Raw genomic sequence first — 20,143 nt, 5'->3', positions numbered from 1 at the left:
AATGATATACTTCATTCAGATACTGTCTTCTGGTTTATCCCTAAGGTAGATAGATAAAGAGTAGTTGTGACACTCATTAAATTCGTTGTCTATGGACAACGCTTTATCGAGTAAATATCTTTTATTTTAATATATATTTGTAAACTTGTTGGAGCGATTGTCGCCAAACCTGGCATGTAGCCTTAATATTCCCCTGGGAATGACGTATGGAGTTAGGCGTCGTGTCTGTTCATAACTGGACCGATTTTCACTACCATATACCCTACCCAACCCCCACGGGAAGTGATATTGTGGGTTAGCGCTCAGATCTGGCCCTCATTTCACTCTGGAGGCCCTATGTCTTCCCCGTGCTTAATGTTCCCCCGGGAATGACGTATGGAGTTAGGCGTCGTGTCTGTTCATAACTGGTGAATAACTGGACCGATTTTCACTACCATATACCCTACCCAACCCCCACGGGAAGTGACATAGTGGGATAGCGCTCAGATCTGGCCCTTATTTCACTCTGGAGGCCCTATGTCTTCCCCGTGCTTTGAACAAATCCTTACCAATCCGACGTTGTACAACGCTTTCAACGTCATCTGTAATGTGCATTCTTAAATATTGCTTTTTTTTCTCTTTCAAGCAGTTTCTTTCAAACAAGAGTTCATTAAAACTGGCATCTTTATTAATTTCAAATGCATACGGTAGTTCCGGGAATTACAATTTCAAGGATAAACACGCTTTACTATAGAAATACTCGCGTCGTGAGGCTTACCAACTCCATCAGAAAACGATCTGTTTTTGTACTGTTACTTCGTTTATTTATTACATCATTTCAGTTAAATACTTCCTGTTAGAAATTTTGATATATATTTTGTCACGATGATATAAATACATTAAAATGATCGCATTAGCTTTAAGAAACACCGACCGTATAGTCTACCTTTTTGCCCATACAAACTTTTTCTTTGTTATCCCCCTTCACCCAAGGAGAAGCCCCCACTGGCACAGCGGCATGTCTCAATACCCGTGGTGGGCAGAGCACAGATAGCCCTTGGTGGAGCTTTGTCTTTAACTTCAAACCAAAGGAGAAAGAAGTTACTTATTTGTGTATTATTTATCATGACACTAATAATAAATAAAGCACAACATAGAACAGCACGACGAATAAGCCACTGAAATCTTGTAGTAAAATAGGCCTTCTAGTAACAAGAATATAACAACAAGTGAAATTAATAAAATCTTTAGGCCACTTCTGAACAAATAACCAATAGTGAATCAGTATTTTCTGTGACATTCAAAGTTCAAGGATGTTTGTTATTTTTTTCTCGAGGCCAGCTTGTTTGTTCGGTGTATGATGTCACGTGTCTACACGTACTCATGAAACCTTTGATACCCTAAAGAGCACGTGCACAAGTATTTTATCGTGATCTAAACGCCTTGGATATAATAGAATGAGTTGTCGAAAGTAATGTTTTCTGCTTATATTAGATAAGAAATTTATGATTTTATAACAGATTTTTCCCTACGTAACATACTTGTTTAAGTGAGAGCTGATTCACGCCCTACCTGCTCGAATTCCTGAGCACTATTACGTGAAGTTCTTACCTTGAATTCAGATACTATCACGTGCTCAGACGTACCTGCAACTAAATGCAGGTCACGTGCTTGTTGCTGAACAGTTTACATCACTAAAACCATCTGGCGGTAGACTATGGTGCAGACTCGCGTCTCTCCAAAATGAATTATTGCAAGTGAATTTGACCTTTTGAACCCTAAAGACGAATTGTATTTTATAAAGATATCACGCGGAGAGTATCACTGCATCAGTTTAGATGTTGTTTCTTCTGACAATTCCCTTTTTATAGGACTGGAACGTCTGTACCGTGACCTTTTGATCCCGTGGCTACCATGATGGTGTCGAAATCACGTGCTAAGGTAGATCGTTACTTAACTTCATCGTCAGTTATTGTGCTGGCAATATAATCACGGGCACCGTTTAGATGGGAAAGGAGCAGTTACCCTCCCTCCCCGTGCTTAATATAATTCATTCATTTCGTTTGAATGGTTGTTAAATATTATAAGAAATAGTCAGAGGAAATGCTCTCAAAATATGTTGGTTTTTTAAATTTTAACCTTTAAGTATCCCCGGATTGTCCAGGAGAATTAGGTCCCTGGGCTTCTAATAATAGTAATGCCATTTTTTTTTAAATATGAAAAGGCACTCCTACAAATGATAACCATTTTAATTTTCAGACGGCCTGACATGGCCTGATGATTTGGGCGCTCGACTGACAATCTACGGATTCGAATCCCCGTCACCCCAAACATGTTCGCCCTTTCAACCATGGGGTCCTTATAATGAAACAGGCAATCCCATTATTCTTTGGTAAAAGAGTATCCCAAGAGTTGGCGGTGGGCGGTGTTGACTAGCTGCCTTTGCTCTAGTCTATCACTGCTAAATTAGGGACGGTTAGCGTATATAGCCCTCGTGTAGCTTTGCGCGAAAATCAAAACAAACCAAGCCAATTTTCAGACAACAACAAAAAAAACTTCAGCTGAACAATATTTCATGTGTATTGGGTTCAAGAATGCTCGATAAGACTCTCACGTTGCGATTGGTCTAACGAAATATATAGCCAGTGGTTGTCAACATTTTAAGCATAACAAAATGTGACCCACTTTCAATGAAAATTATTCACTTATATAAAAGTACATATAATGTTTTGTGAAAAATCTGTACGTGATGGAAAACATGCATATCATTTTCGGATTCAGCGTACAGGAATTACTGTAGAACATGTAAAAAATTCAAGACAATAAACTGTCGTAGGCCTGTGTTATCGGTGGGATCCACATATTACACCGTATTGAGTAATTTTATGTTTTTACCTGTTATAACACATAGTACAAACAATTGGTCAAAGAAAAAATACCATAAAGTCACAGATTTTCTAAGTAAAACACGTCATGGATTCAGCAGTAATAAATGGGATTCATTCCAATATCAATTGATATTTTTTCCATATTTATATATATGTGTGTTATTAGAAATCCTGTAACCAACAAATTGTAAACTCACAAGTAATTGCAGTTATTTCCTTGGGAGTGTGTTTCATGCTCGTGAAGGTAAATGGAACAAACTACTGTGCTGTATTACTCCTTAATCGCTATAATTAATGTATAATCCTTGGGAGTGTGTTTCATGCTCGTGAAGGTAAATGGAACAAACTACTGTGCTGTATCACTCCTCAATTGCTATAATCAGTATCGAATATGAACGAATAGCAGTTATTTCCTTGGGAGTGTGTTTCATGCTCGTGAACGTAGCAAGTGAATGACGTTTGTCTTTGAATATATTAATTACCCACCCATTGATCTTCCAGTTTCAATTTATCGGCAATTTATTCGTTATTTTATTCAAATTTTTATATAAATTAATACTAATTTGTTATTAATTAACTAATATATTAATTATCAATATATATTTTTCACCGTACAGCAGAGAAGGCGTAACCTTGATCTGTCACGAAGGCTATTGGCTGGTGTTTCGATCCTTTCTAGCACGTGGAACATGAGGTGACCGCTGATCAGACATGATTTACCCAAGATCTTCACGTGTAGACTCATGAAGGTCACTAGATCGGATAAAACCGGTTAAGAATAATTAGTTGTCCCTCTTCGTTGCCCCCCGCCCGTGGCGCAGCAGCATGTCTGCGGATTTACAACGCTGGAAACCGGGTTTCGATACCCGTGATGGGCAGAGCACAGATAGCCCATTGTGTGGCTTTGTGCCTAACTTCAAAACAAACAAACCCTCATCGTTGATCTATATCCTTTAAATTTTGTCATGCGATTGATTATATAGAGACGAAATTATGAAAATGGCGATGTATATTTGTGCATGGGTTTGTGCTTTGCTTCTTTTTAATCTCTGTAAAATATAAAGTAAGGAGACAAAAAGTGCAATCCTCACCATCTTTAAACGTATTAACCCGGGATGAATTTATAGAGAATTTTATGTCAATATGCAGCACCAACTCTAAAATCATTTGTTAGTACTGCATACCGGTTTGAGTAAGTAACGGCGCCCCCCAGTGGCACAGCGATATGTCTGCGGATTTACACTGCTAGAAACCGGGTTTCGATACCCGTTGTGGGCAGAGCACGGATAGCCCTTTGTGTAGCTTTGTGCTTAATAATAAACAACAACAAGTAACGATTGAAATTCACCCTTGCATCAATCAGTAACTTTAAAATATTCCTACGAATGATGTTAATATGTAAGTGTATTTATAAGCACGTGCATGATTTGACCAATCCCATTCCATCTTTTCTAAGCAATGTATAGTTCAAACAGTTTTTTTCAGTAAACTCAATAATCTATTTCTCCAGGTCACATAGGTGCATATGTTGTTTGATTATTAAAACTTTGTTATTATTAACAAACTAATAATTAAAACACAACTTATAAATTAATGAAGACTAATTGTACATAACCCGATTAGAAGGACTTAATGCCATAAATAAAAACAAACTTAAAAACATACGTTGATTAGGGATGCATCGAATAATCAGTTAGATACCTTCGTTATTAGCGATATTTTCGGCTATAATCCCAAAAGTATTTTAGATGATATAGGTTAGTCTTAAATTCGTATACTAAGATAGCAATAAAAAGTATCATATGTATTTGTTTTTTACTTCTCTGTTTTACACTAGGTTATATTATAAGCGCCCCTCTTGGCACCAGGGGGGGGGCACAATTCTCTTCTTATTTTTACAAATACATATACAACAACTCAAAGACATGAGCCAAAATGTAAATATAAAACCTTCAGAAGTTTTGTACAGTTTTACTTTCAGATATTCAAAATTACATAACTGTGTTTTCCCGTGAAGCTTTTTTTTTTCTTCTCATTTTCAAATATCGCCGACTACACAAATATAAAGTTTTCTTAGGGTTTGTTAGACTTTGTAGGAACAATGTTCCAGGTTCCCGTGCTGCCCTCTGAACTACTTCCTCCACTGCCAGTCTCATTAGAACCAGGATTGTCCAACTTTACAATATATATTGTAACAAGCTTCTGCGAAGGACAGCGAGGTCATAGATCACACGTTTTGGTAACTTTTTACAGATCCTCCAATATACGTGGGCGTCAGCTTCCAAGATCATGTTTAAGTGGCTCAAAGGCACGAAAGTCTGTTGTCGCTACACTGAGGGACATGACGTAAACAAGGTTTAGAAAAAAATTAATGGAAATGCGACCTTTTTTTAGCTCCACGTTTTGGTGTCTCTAAGAGGGAAAACATAACTACATGGTAATTTATTTTTACATTGAGTTATTCGATATATCATTCAATTCAATTGTGTATGAGTAGAATATTAAAAGTGATGTCAGCATGGATATCGAAAAATAAAACCATATTAGACCATCTGAGGTGTCAGAATAGTGAGACGAAAAAACGCATACTACAGTGTTAAAAGTGGGCACAGAACTGAAGGCTAAGCCAGTATTAGAAAATATAGTTCATCACAAGTTCCAACAGATATAATTATATAATAACGTAAGTTTCATATTCTAATTTTTCATGCAGTTTTACACGCCCCCCCCCCCCCCCGGATAAATTCCACATGCCGAAGTTTGAACACCTCTGGTTTAGCCTACAAAAACCAATCTCTCTCAACCCCCTCCTACACACTCCAGGAGTAGTTGATATAGGTTACCATGGTGTGTATGCCGTTTCAAACCTCTAATAACACTAAAAAAAAGCAGAACCCCGAGTAAAATGGCATAGAGAGTATAAACTTTAGACTAAAAATCAATCGGAAAATGTGCTTTGATTCTATGATTCATCTTTTTCACTTTTCTCATCAAATGGGCGTGTTTATGTGTGGTAAAAACCAAAAGAAGCTTACAACCTTGAAAGTCTTATGCCATCAGTTAAGCATAGTAGAGACTCTGTGATAATAAAGGACAGCTTTTTGTTGGACTAGTTTAGGGCCTATGATCTCAATGAAAAGTCGAGTTACATCAAATTATTACTCGAATCATTTTTCAGACCAGGTTCACCCCAAGATAAAAACTTTATTCCAGAAGATAATGTACCAATTCATGCTGCTGAAGTTGTTAAGGGTTGATTCAAAGAGTTTAAACATCTAACTTGGTCATCACAATCAGCAGAGTTAAGTGTTTTTCGACACTCTATGGTCAGTTCTTGAAATGGTCAAATCTTCATTAACTTTACATCGTGTTAATGTTGTATTGTCTGCTGGTGGACTATTTCCATATTAACAAAAAAAATAAATAAATTAGAAATTAACAAATGTTTCTACAATTTTTGTAGTGGTTAAGTGGTATTGCTGTAATTCCAGTGTTTTCGTTTATTTCGAGGTGTACCTGAAACATTTCTGACCGTTTGGCTTGTAAGCCTTTGTAAACATCTAATTTTTTTTATTTATCATCTTGTTAATGGTACCAGAAGATAAGCCCAGCTCTATCGTAATGTTTTTGTTTTTTTTGGGTTGAAGGGTTCTCTTGCATAACCATAGCCTTCACTTTGCTTTTCTGTGATACTTTCTCTACTTCCGTGGAGAACACTGAAGGTTTTTTGAAATATCGTGTCATTTAAAAATCTCGTTGTATGAATATCTCTTTTCAGAAAGGTCTTGTAAACTTTTCGGCCATAAGATTCCTGTGCCGAGAATAGCGGGAAACTTAATGTGAATCGTGTAGGGGCCAAATATGTCATCCCTGATGCTATGGCTTGCATCTTCGACAGCACACCCCTTTATTAGAATATGCAAATTGTTTTTATAAAGTGCGATTAAACTTTTATTATTACTACTAGCAGAAAGGCCGTCCTACTGCACGGGAAAAGTGTTAGGATTGTGCTCTTTAGTCATACGCAACTCATTGCATCAAAATGAGTCAAAGTACAGAGCTCAAACTTTTCGTAAATTTTACTAATATAAACTGTAGTGTTTTTATATATTAAAAATGGTACCGTTTATTAAAAATATAGTAGTTTTTAAGAACTCCATTTTCTCAGTAATAAATTTAAAAATTACATCAATAAAGATATAATCAAACCCTCACGTACAGTCCTAGTGAAAGTTGTGTTCTTGTTGTGAGGAGAGTACTTTTATTTAAAATTGTGTTCTATTATAAAGAAATGGTTGTTGCACATACCACAGTTATTTTTCTAATTGTCTGAAACTTGAATACCCAGAGTGTGAAATGTTTTAAGGATTTTTGTTTGTGGTGCCATTTAGTAGGTGGCGCAATAGTTTTGGTTACATACATAGATACTGACATACACGCTACGTCAATTACAGTAAGATAGACAATGCCTTTGTGCCACGGTTTCTATTATATTAACCTATACTTGTATTACCATATTATGATATTGTTTTGTCACACATACTTGTTAGTATTTTTTACAAATCTTATGAACATTAGTTTTAATATACCAGTTTTATGTTCATTACATATGTATTTTAAATATCTTTGGCAGAAAGTAAAGGAATTTATTTTAATGTTGAACCATATTGTTTACATAGTGACCGTGGTTAAATTAAACGCAACTAAGAGGGTTGTGAAGGGGTATGGCGTGTTTAACTGGTCGTTACGTCGCGTGATAAAAGCGTTCCATGTCCTATCACGTGGAAAAATGCACTTATGCAGATTTCTTTGTTGTACATTTCTGGGAATTTCACACCAATGAGCTTTTACCAGTAGGGGTGACCTTGTTTGACAAGCACGTCGATATACACGTGCTGTAGGTCACGTGCCCGCAATGCGGTAAGGCTGCAAGGCTAAAGGAAACTGATAATCAAGTCGGCTAGCGTGATACCCCGTCAGCCTATTATTGATCAGCCTGCTTTTTTTTAAAGTGGTAATCAATGCACGTGTAAGAGATATGCCCCAACAGAGAGACTAAATACTATTGGTTAAATCACCTTTGTTGCACTCTTACTTGCTGTTAACAAAGATGGGGGAAAGCATGACAATCATCGATACTGTTTAAGTCCATGTTCTCCCGCCAAAAGGAAGTTTTCTGATGAGGAACAGAATACGTGAATCGTCATCTAAAATGATTATGCAGTGGGACGGACGTTAATCATAAGAGTGAATAAAGATTTCGGTTGTTTGAGTCCAAAATACATTCGTAAAGAGTAAGGATAAAAGAACATTGAAATTTAGACAAACGGGAAATTAAAGTTAACGTATTAAATGTTTAAAAGATTATAGCTTGCAGATACTGAAGTAAGGTAAAATTAACGTTACACATAAACAGACACATATATTAACCTAATTATTAAAATAAATACAATTAAGTGAACAGATAAATATTCCACAGAGATGGTGTCTCAGTACTGTACAGTTACTTCTTATTTATGGCGATGCTTCTTAATCCCTCGGTTCGTGCGTGCTTTGTATGACGTTCTTTGACGCCATTATTGACGTCACTTAAATTGCTGTGCTACAGAATAAGGAATGTTGTTATTTAATATTTAAAATTAACTCATTACCATATTCCGAGTAAAGAACGCCTGGATTCGGTTTCTGTACTGCCAAAAAACATTTCGAAATTTCCAAAATAAAACTCTCTGAGATGGTTTGCCAGTCACGTGCTTATTTGGCACGTGACGTCATTGCACATGGTAACTTGCGTCATTTCAAGACTAACAGAGGAAATGTGATTTTTGCATAACTAATATGATTTTTCCTCCTTATTCTTCAGTATGTACATAGTTATATTTTTACGTTTGTTTTCTAGTGTGTATAAAACAATAGCTTTGATTTGGCAGGCCGTCGAATTTTACAGTGGCCTATGTAATTAAGTTGAATCTTTACTTACTTCTTGCCTGATTCCTATTTAGATTTAGGCCAAAAACTCTTATATAATTATGTTCGACCTTGCTGGAAAGAAACTCTGTTATATGTAGTATGGTATTTACTGTAAATATGCTAACAAACAATGAACCTTTATTTCATGACGTAACTGCGATAAGAGCTTGTGTTATCTTTGTGCTCTCTGTACAGAAACTTATAAATGGACTTATTGGCAAGGGTATTGCTTTGCGTAGTGTTTGTGAACTGCTTGCTGGATCCGGGCCTAAAATGTTGAGTGTTAGTGAGGCGACTAAACTAAAATCATCATTACAGCGAATTAGGCATAAAAATTATTTTATCCATAACGTATAAGGGGTGTGTGTGCTATAAATTAGATCTAAGTCTTGGAAGCAGAACCCATAGCAAGATACAATTAAATAAATGGTAAACATATAGTTTTTTAAATCTGTTACTGGAGTTTAATTTTTGGAGTTAAAACTATAAAAAGGGCCTTCGAGCTACACTGAGCGTTCAATAATCTTGCTCCGAATTCAATGATAGTTTGCTTTCGTCTCGGAGATCACCTTCATCATTTCATTTCAACACATATTTACGTGTACGTTTTTTCGTTATTACTATTACAGGATCCAATGTCACATCGTATTATCGAGAAAAGACGAAGAGATAGGATGAACAATTGCCTGGCTGATCTAAGTCGACTTATTCCCACAAGTTACATGAAAAAAGTAGGTATAGGCTTAACAGACCTCAGTACCAGTCTTTTCCCCATATGTGTACCGCAGTGTATTGAAGTGAATGGTAAACTTTACGATAAATGCAGGTATAGGCTTAACAGACCTCAGTACCAGTCTTTTTCCCAAATGTGTACCGCAGTGTATTGAAGTGAATGGTAAACTTTACGATGAATGCAGGTATAGGCTTAACAGACCTCAGTACCAGTCTTTTCCCCATTTGTGTACCGCAGTGTATTGAATTGAATGGTAAACTTTACGATAAATGCAGGTATAGGCTTAACAGACTTCGGTACCAGTCTTTTTTACCAATTGTGTATCGCAGTGTATTGAAGTGAATGGTAAACTTTACGATAAATGTAGGTTTATACAACAATTTAAAACATTGACAAATTAATCGTACTTTTTCGTCGTGACAAAAAAAAACAAAAAAAACTACGAATGATAAAAGTTTTTATGTGTTAACTTCCAGTAATTTTCCAGGAAGTTCAGGAAGAAACATATAAGAAAATAAAATTTGAAGTATGCCAGTAAATAAATCTTGATTAAATTGAAAATGTAATGTTTGGCGTTTCGAAATCTGGAATAAACTTAAAATATTGAAACAGTTGATATACATGATAAAAGAGAGAACAACTTAAAATGTATTTTGTTAACAAGATCCAAGCCAAATGATTACAGCATAACTTACTGCATCTTTGTATTAATATGTCCTCCAAAATTTGTGTATATTTTTCATACGTGTAGTTATCACTTCTCCTAATGGTGAATTTCGATTAATTCGACAAAGTAATTAATGTAAAAGCGTAAACTTTAAAACTACATGAATTTCATTTGATTCCTTAGGGACGAGGGAGGATAGAGAAGGCCGAGATTATCGAAATGACCATCAAACACCTAAAGCATCTTCAAGTCCATTCCTGTAAAAATCCAAGTAAGTTTTTGAAAACTGAATTATTATTTTATTTGTTGTTAAGTACGAAACTGTATAATATGCTAGTTGTGCTTTACTCACCGCAAGGATCGAATCAGGAATTTTAGTACTATAAGCTCTCAAGCTTACCGCTGAGCCACGAGGGGGCATCATTCTAACTCTATAGTATATGCGTAAATACAGGAGAAAATTTTTATTTATTTAAATCTTACTTCCCCCAGTAGCTCAGCGGTAAGGTTGAAGGCTTATAACACTAAAAATCGGGTTTCCTTACCCGTGGTGGACACAGCACAGATAGCCCATTGTGTAGTTTTGCGCTTAACTACAAACAATTAAACAAACTTACTCCCGTAAAGATACGAGTAAGTTTCTGAGAACTGCATTGTTCTGTCATTTATACTTACTGATGTTACACATGTACGTACGCTGTACAGTACCGTAACTAGCTATGAGGATACTGAGGTCATATCCTCGGTTGGTTTCTGGTTTCTTTCACTCGCTCACACTCACATACACAGATCTATATAACTGGAAGTTAGAACATTAAATTTAACTTTGACCTCGATAGAATATTTGCTCTGATTACGGTGATGACCACACGTTAAAATCCAGTCCCTATAAACTAATTTCAGTACGTTTTTGAGAACTGCATTGCTTTTTCGCATATCCTTCCTCATATGCTATGTAATATATACATAGCACACAGACATAGATATTCACTATTTTCAAGCAAACTTGTGTAAAGATTCAGATTTCTAAGAGCTGCATTTGTCTGTCGTGTAAACTTATTGAACTACTTATTGCCTTACACGTTAATATCTCCGATACTCGTCCAGTAAAAAAATCAAACTTTGGAGAGCTTTATTGCTCTGTTGTGTGATATAATATTTCTTATAATTATTAGTTGGAAGGTCACTTTTATACAAATCGCAATAATTTTTAAGACCCTGATTTTTTTTCTCGTTTAGTATAATAGCTCACGTGTAATATATATATACACACACAAACATTCTAACTTTCAAGATCTCGCCATTAAAAACTGGGCATATCACGTGACTTTTTTTTTTTTATAGATAACTTACTTAGCAAGATTTGACTGCATTGGCTCTGTTCCAAGCGGATTGGTTAGTGATTCACTGAAATCGCACCTTTACTCAAAAACAAGGAGTTTCAACAAGATATTATTTCCATTAGTTATATCGCTAGATAGAGGAGAATATTATTAGGGACGGTTTTTTAAAGTTCCTATTAAGTACTATCAAAAAGTATTATTAAACTGAGAGAAAAAATACTGTAATTCCTTAAAACAGAAGCTTTTTGCCTTAAAATGAAGAATCTTCCTCGTGATTTCTTCTGCTATAATATTTTACTTTTGTGAACGACAAACAATTTATAAGCACTTATGAAACAAACGCCCTCTGTTGAATAATAATGGTAACATTTATAGTTACGATGTTATTTCAGCGTGTGTACATACAAAAAACGTATTGGAGCTTCTCCGCATACAGTGAATCTTTGACTGGTCTGTAAATTCATCTACAATTTTCAAGTGGAAAATATAATTTTTTGCTAATTAATACTATAAACCGATATTTATTCTTAGATCATTTTAATGTCATATTACCTTAATATATTTATATGTTTAGTATGAGGGATTGCCAAGCGGTGGCAGCAGTTGTTGTAGTAGCACGTGTTTTTTTTTTAGTTTATTATTACATATCCAAACTTCATGAGTAAATTAAACTTGTATTAGAAGTTGGTACTTGTAGTGTATGCTGTGTATCACTACATTTTAAAGCAGTTATATGTAAGAATACCTATTTTTTTACGCATTAGGTAATTGTGATGTAACAAGGGATAATGACCGAGAATTTCGTCGTCACTACCACGCAGGATTTCAAGAGTGTCTGTCCGAGGCAATAAGGTTCTTAGTGGAAACAGACAGGATGTACTCTGGAGACCAGCTTAGGCTACAGTTGGTTAGCCACTTACAGAAACACTACAGAAAAGTTACTGAAGGTATTACGTGTTCGTGTAATATTAAACATCTTTAATTACATGTTACTGTAAGATTAAATATCCTTCATTACATGCCACTGTAAGATCAATATCAGACATCCTGCATTAGATTTTACTGTAAGATTAAACGTTCTTCATTCCTTTTTTATTATAATAAGAAACGCGTTTTATCTCATTTTTATATATTAAAACGTGATTTTCCTCGTCTCCATTTATTAAGAAGTAATTAATATGTATTTTTATTCTTTTTTCTGTTTTAAAAAAGTGACTTATACGTGATTTTCTTCGCTTTTTTTTTCTTATCGTATTTTAAATGTAGGAAAACGCTGGAGAGGTGGCAGTAGTGATATTTTTGTAACACTATTGCAGAGATGACTTTACTAGAAAGTTCAACTAAACTTCAGATATTAAAAACAAAACAATAAATATTGTTTATTTACATACGTGTCCGAGTATAACAAGAGGGAACCTTCAATAGCCGCGGCACTTAATATATGAGACCTTTTTTCATTTGTATTAGCTATATTTTTGTGCGCCAACAATACCAAGTGTGGGGCGCGCGTATACCCGATTTGATTTTGTTACTCATCAATATCTCTACCAGCCTACCCTCAAATTGAAATTATTTTAGGCAGGATTAGAGTAAATTAATCTATGAGACCGTGTGTATGACAAATAGATCAATCGAAAGGGTTTGACCTCCTGAGTCCAAAACTGCAATTGGATCTCAAATCGGTCAAGAGATGATGGAGCTATGAGCTAAAAGTTTGTACTTAAAAACAAAACAACAACAAAAAAACGGAGACATTTTACTGAGCCGCTATGCCGGGGCTAAAAACTATGCATTTTTCATATTGAATTGTTTGTTTATTTGTTTTGAATTTCGCGCAAAGCTACCGAGGGCTATCTGCGCTAGCCGTCCCTAATTTAGCAGTGTAAGACTAGAAGGAAGGCAGCTAGTCATCACCACCCACCGCTAACTCTTGGGCTACTCTTTTACCAACGAATAGTGGGATGGATCGTCACATTATAACGCCTACACGGCTGAAAGGGCGAGCATGTTTGGTGGGACGGGGATTCGAACTCGCGACCCTCAGATTGCGAGTCTAGCGCTCTAACCACCTGGCCATGCCGGGCCTTTCATATTGAATAAACCAATTTATCTTACTCTCATAGATTTGGCAGTATGGTTAGTTATAAAACTTAAGCATATCTGTAAGGAAATTGATCTTTCTCCATACATTAATGTTTACAGCGTAGTCGAAATGTTTGGTGCTTAAGGTAGAATTTGTTTGTAGTGTAACGTTATTTCTTACTTTATGATTTGGTTATTTCAGGAACGTGCTATCAGAATGCTGGAGTTTCGACAGAAAACAGTACCGATGCTCCCATCGAATCTTACACGCCCTCTGAGTCTCAACGAGCGCCATCTACCTCTACAACTAGGATGACACCATTTTATGATCCTCCTGCTCAAACTGCCCAGGAAGGTGGTGAACAACCTCCTCCAAAGGTTTTGAAGCCATCTTCTGATGTAATGGCCATGCAGTCTCAGGCGGAGACTCCTTCACAACCACCAAAACATATTGAGTTAGGAGCTGAAAATGAAAACACAAGCCAGCTCAGGGAAATGTTACAGAACCCTGGACTTCCAATACGACGTTTCTGTAGTAACAGCACTAATAGCAACATTAACACAAATACTAATAGTATATATACTAGCCATCCTTTTCCTTCGTTCGATTCATCTTTTCCGCATCCTCCACAGTTTTCTCCATCTGCTTTCCACAAGGAAGTATACAAGTTCAAGAAAAACATAAAAGAACGATTCACTGCAGATCAACAACAGCATATAACACCCGTTGTTATGAAAAGAAAAACGAACGACACAAGGTGTTTCGATAATTTGAAATACCCACAACACAACGGCAGCTCTCCTTGTGGGGTGCGAAACTCTTCATTGTCCCCTGTTGTGCCAGCGGGGTACTTACCATTTCCCCTCACGCACTCCCCTCTGAATCTTCACAATAGTGAACTAATGGTGAAATTACCAGACAAAAGTTCTCCAGAGGGCGGACTTACTACAGCTGGCCAATGGGATAACACTATAGACTCTGTCAGCAGTAACAGCTCTAATAGTAGCAGCTCTAGATTTAACCCTAGCCCTTCGTCAGCCGTGCAGTCTACCGGTAGTAGCTCCGGATACAGCACCAACAGTGACGCAGCGTCGTACACGCCGAAACAAGATCTTAATACGCATTACAAAGATAACATCGATACACGTGTTCGTTCCCCGAGTCCTCATCTTCCTTCGTGGTCTCCGGGTGTCCCAATTTTTGCCTTGCACCCTAAAGGTACTTTCTACGTTCCGTTGACCATAGACGCTGAACTGCTAGCCCCATTTGTTAGTGGTCTCGACAACGCTATCCCTGTGTTACATCCAGTTAGCATATCAGTAAATTTTAGCTTTAGTAGGTCTGTCAAAGGCCCTGAAAAAATGTACAGCAGGGGTAGCTGGCGACCTGACCGTTATGCGATTGCGAAACATCGTCGTGACAGAAAGGAAGTGACGTATAGTGGTAATCCTGTGACGCAAGTTACCTGAGCAGACAGTTTCCAAAATGGAGTTCAAAAGTAGTTTGACATTTGTTTACATTTAATTCACTTTGTTTCGCCTGATCACGATTTCATAAAATCAATACACCCTGATTATAAAATATAAGTGATCGAATATACGAGAAGTCTTTTTGTGTGTGTGTGTGCGTGTGTACAGAAAACTTCATCTGATGATACACTTGAAGATTCTTCTCGTTAATTTCACAGATTTGCATAATTTCATCGATTTTTTTCATCAAGCATGTTGGCACTATTTAACGTCGTAGAAATATCTTATAAGATGTGTTTAGTTACAAACTATCTGTTGAATCTAAAACCTATAATGATACGAGTTATATTGTTAAAGAAACTATCTGCCGAAATTAAAACCCGTAAGAATATTAAGTATATTGTTAAACAGTTGAATCTAAGATCCATTCAGATATATTGTTAACTCTTTCACTGTCACGTTTCTATAAACATTTATCTGTATAAACAACTTCCCCAGTGCCAGATTTATTTTTAGATACGCAGTAAAAACATAAAATCATGTTTTAATATTTCACTGGTGAATTCTGGGAAGTTTGAATGGGAATCCCCTTTCTTCATCGTGGTATAAAAATCCAAATTCACGTGTAATGAATATCGCACTTTCTAATGCTAAAACAGATACTAAATATGCACCCATAGCAGTGAAAGAGTTCAACAAATTATCTGTAGAATTATACACGGACATTTCTCTGCCTTTATTACTGCCCGATGAAGGCTACTGTAAGGGGGCCGAAAGCTCGCAAGTAAAAGTATTTTGACGTAGAGAATAGCCGTGTATAATTCTGTATATTAATTTACATAAGTTATGAGCCTTAAATAACAACCAACAAACTATCTGTTGAACCTAAAACCCGTTAAGATATTATTGTTGTAACATTGTTTTGGCAGTGGCTAGTTCATTTAAATTAATTCGGATAAATAATTCAATATACGTGATGAAAACAAATTACTTTATTTCCTTCTTTAACGTTTCTACAAGCTATAACACTTGTACAGTATAATAACCTGTTGTAGGCCTACGTTACAAATGACATTTAAACCTATTTAACGATACTAGGACTAACATAAAATCAACTTAGTTACTTTATAAGCGCAATATCAAACACAGACTCAAATATTCACGAAACACACCGATTAATTCAACGTTGTGTCTTCAAATAACTCTACACTGTTTTAACTATATCCTCTCGTATGAAACCTTGTATTAATAATCTACTTTCGAATATACTAGAACGCTTTACGTCATATCCTAAAAATGTTCAAGTTGTTCTAGGCCTATTTTATTAAACCTTTTGATATTAACGTCATTAAGACTAATGGCTACCTCTAGCTAGCATACAAATTACAACATATAGTGTGTGTGTGTGTCGATAACAATGACTCGTTTCTGGATGGTGAATTTCCATCAATAATCCTAACACAAGAATGAAGCTACACTAAACTGTCAATTCTCCGGATTCTGTAGTCCACATCATTAATTCTTTTCGTTACGATGTATGGCCCTATAGAACATCTACTAAACTTTGAAGTTTACCCTCTCTTGAATCAATTCTACTAAGCCACAACATGTCACTTTGATAAAATCCAATTTTATAAGCATTCACATCAGAGCTACCTTTAGTTTTATAACAAACTGATTTAAGTATTTCCTGGATGAAGTCATGTATATCTTTATTCTTCACATCCACGAATTCTCTACCAACCACGAGTTTCTCAAGACGTGCCAAAATGTTTGGTTCCATTACACTCACTAGATAAAGATTTATTGCTCATAGCTCCTGGGATGACTGTACTACCTGTTATCACTGGAAGTTCAATCTCTGGTGTAGTACTTTCCGTGTAGTGCATCAGGATTTCCTGGTCATAGACTGTGATGCTATTTGAAGCTATTGTAAACTCACATCCATGTCTCCTCATGAAAGTGAGTTTCCAATGTGCATTCTTCTTCGATGTAAGTTACCCACGTATCATGAGGTGTTGAAAAGCTTCTTGTACTGAAAGTAACTTTAAACTTCCTTTTCACTGGAACTTTATTTACACCTGCTATTCTCATTTATCCTCTTTCTTTTTTCATCTCTAGGTGCAAGTTCCCATCTTTCATTAACAAATCTGGTAGAATAATTGTAGCTGTAGAACCACTGTTAATCAGCATATTGCAAGGTTTTCCATAAATAATCCCATGAACTTGTGGGCGATTTTCATCAAATAATGAACTTCTTTTCTCAGTTGGAATAGATGGAATATTCCCAGCTGAACTTTGCATCATACATATAATCAATTCCTGTTTTCTTGATGTCTGGTACTCTATGTAGTTCCTTTGATCTGGTTGGGCTCTTTTTTTGGCTTAATAACGGCTGTTGATTTCATACAGTCTCGGCTGTAAAGGCCAGGTTTCCCACATCTGTAACAATTTTCTCTCTCGGATATCTTTGAGAGGAGTCCTTATTCCCTACAGGCTTCTGCTTACTGTTCTTGGCAATATGTCCTTTCAAGTCGCACTTAAAACACTTATTTTGTTACAGTTTATCCCCTCGATTTTGTGCAACTAGTTGTAAAACCAATCCTTTTAGTTATTCTAAGCAATCGTCCATGTGAGTTGATGTTTCAATATTACTCGATCAGATAACATCATATGTTTGAGATTATCTTTAGTTGTTTATCTGAAACCTTGATTGATTTTAGTTCCATGTACACTTACTCTGCTTCAGTCTAATTCTCATATCCTTGGCATTTATAAATAGGTTATGAGTCTAAGAGTCCATAATTCCACGTAGAGTGTCCGTGTAAGATAATTAGACAAACCTTTACAAATATAAAAGTTTGACTAAGGTATCTTATTTCCTCTGTACCCTCTTATGGAACTTTGCTCTGGATACATATTTCCTGTGTGACACTCTGAGCCTGTTGGATTAGCTGTTACCAATTCTTGATAGTTGTTACAATTCTCAACTAGAAGGTTATTTTATGTTGTCAAAGCTGACCATTTTAAATGGTCAGCAAGGTTAATGGCTTGTTCGCTATTCCATTTGTTCACTCTGGAAAATATTTTGAACTAAGCTTGGTATGACTCCCATGGTACCTTCGTTATAGCCTATTGATTTCTTGATTGGCTGATGTTGGATTAGCCAACTAAATTCTAGAACTGGATTTGGTAGAATTATAGCTGAAGTAGTTCCAGGAATGTTCTACAATAGGAGTAGACCAAGTAAGTTCTCTTAGTCCATATTTGGTATTAGATGGTATTTTTGCATGAACCTCTTGAGCTATTTCAGAGAAAGGTGTGATTCGTTTAATTTTTGTATTTAATAATTCGTTTTCTGGATGCTTTATTTTGTCACCAATGTTCTTTTCTACTTCTATGATGCTCTTTTCTATCTCAATGATGTCTTTGCTTACTTCACTTTAGACTTTGTCGATGTCCTTTCGTAATTCACTTTTGACTTTGTTGATGTACTTTTGTATTTCACTTTAGATTTCATTGATCCCTTTCAAATGTGTTGTAATCCTTCTATATATTCCCTAAAGCTTCATCGATCTTGTCTTCAATCAGTTTTATTTGTGGTTTAAATTATTCTTTAAATAACGTATCTCTTTCATTTAACTCCTCTCTTAATTTCCGTCCTGTTCTTCCTGCTCTTCTTTTAATTTCATATTTCTTTCTTAAATTTTCTGTCCTGTTCTTATTTTAATTTTCTATCTTTTTCTTCTAATGTTCTGTCTCCCTCGTCTTGTTTTCTGTCCTGTTCTTTTGGTGTTCTGTCCATTTCTTCTTGTTCCTTTTCCTTTGTTCTACTTTCCATTGTTTTATCGTGTCTAGCAGGTTTCTTCTCTCAGTTTGTGCCTTTGTGGTCATTTTGAATAAAGGTTGAAGTTTATTCAATGTTCTATTTTGTTTGCACCAAAATAATAAATATCCCACTTCTGACATCAGTGTTGAAAATTGTTACTTAGCTGATGGGTTTCTTTAAACTTTCTAGCGAAAATAATTTTACATTCAGTTCACGTGATGAGAACAAATTACTTTATTTTTTCCTTTAACATTTTTTTGGACATTGCCATAACTTGTTGTAGGCCTACGTTACAACCTCTCTAACAATAATGAGATTAATGTAAGTTCAATTTACTTGTACAAAGTAACTCAATAAGCGCAATATCAAACACAGATTCAAATACTTCACAAAAACACCACTGACTGCTTCAAATTTCTGTCTTCAAGTAACTCTACACTGTCTCTTGATGTTTCACGGAACCTTGTATTTATAATATACTTTGGAATATACTTGAAAACTTTACGTTACATCCTTATAATTTTCTAGGTGTTATAAGTCTGTTTTATTAATTGTATATTAACGTCATCATGAAGACCCCCCAATATTCGACAAACTATCTGTTGAACCTATAATATATGATAAACTCCTTTATTACAGTTTGTTATGAGAATGGCACGGAGCTAAAAATGTAAGTTGTATATTTTAAGTATTGCGTTTATCCCGTAAACATAATTGTCTAGGGAAACGTTAGTATTAATTGTTTATTATGTATAGTTTTGTTTATTAGGTGTTGAATAACACCGTCTGTTCGTGCATGTTTTTAAACGTATCAACACTATAATGACGATCTAAGATGTCTAGTTTTACGATATTATATCTTTTCCTAATTCCTTTATTGTATACAAGATACAATATTCTTATTCAAAAAATGGTATTTCTTTTTCTTTTATAATGCAAAAATCCCGACAACCCAAGTGTTTCCGGTTTTCTTGAGTTTGATATATCTAATTGTTTTATCCTACTTGTTTTGTAAATAAACTTTATCTTTTAATGTGCAACAAAAATATATGGTGCAAAACTACTAAGCTGCATAAGGTAAAAATATTTAAAGAGATGTAAATAATGTTTTATTCGAATCAAACATGTAAATATTATGTTGTATTGTTGTGGACTGGAGAAAAATAAATTTTTTTCAAGAAA

At 35.5% G+C, this 20,143-nt stretch overlaps 1 protein-coding gene across 3 annotated transcripts in view; it reads left to right on the top strand.

Moving 5' to 3' along the window:
* The window catches only part of LOC106470782, a 22,625-nt gene extending 2,482 nt beyond the window's left edge, over nt 1-20,143 (top strand). Inside the window, exons 1-5 of one of the 3 annotated variants that reach the window (XM_022399418.1) lie at nt 8,649-8,729; nt 9,467-9,568; nt 10,421-10,508; nt 12,345-12,527; nt 13,865-20,143. In XM_022399418.1, coding sequence (XP_022255126.1) covers nt 8,706-8,729; nt 9,467-9,568; nt 10,421-10,508; nt 12,345-12,527; nt 13,865-15,132 — 1,665 coding nt within the window. In that variant the 5' untranslated portion in view covers nt 8,649-8,705 and the 3' untranslated portion in view covers nt 15,133-20,143. Of the gene's footprint in view, nt 1-8,648; nt 8,730-8,807; nt 9,267-9,466; nt 9,569-10,420; nt 10,509-12,344; nt 12,528-13,864 lie in introns of those variants that run through there. The other 2 variants (XM_022399420.1, XM_022399419.1) reach the window with 2 other exon arrangements.

Source organism: Limulus polyphemus, unplaced genomic scaffold (genome assembly GCF_000517525.1).
Source record: "Limulus polyphemus unplaced genomic scaffold, Limulus_polyphemus-2.1.2 Scaffold4214, whole genome shotgun sequence".
Lineage (NCBI taxonomy): Eukaryota > Metazoa > Arthropoda > Merostomata > Xiphosura > Limulidae > Limulus > Limulus polyphemus.
Note: the sequence above shows the minus strand (reverse complement) of the source record. Positions and strands in the feature narration are given on the sequence as shown.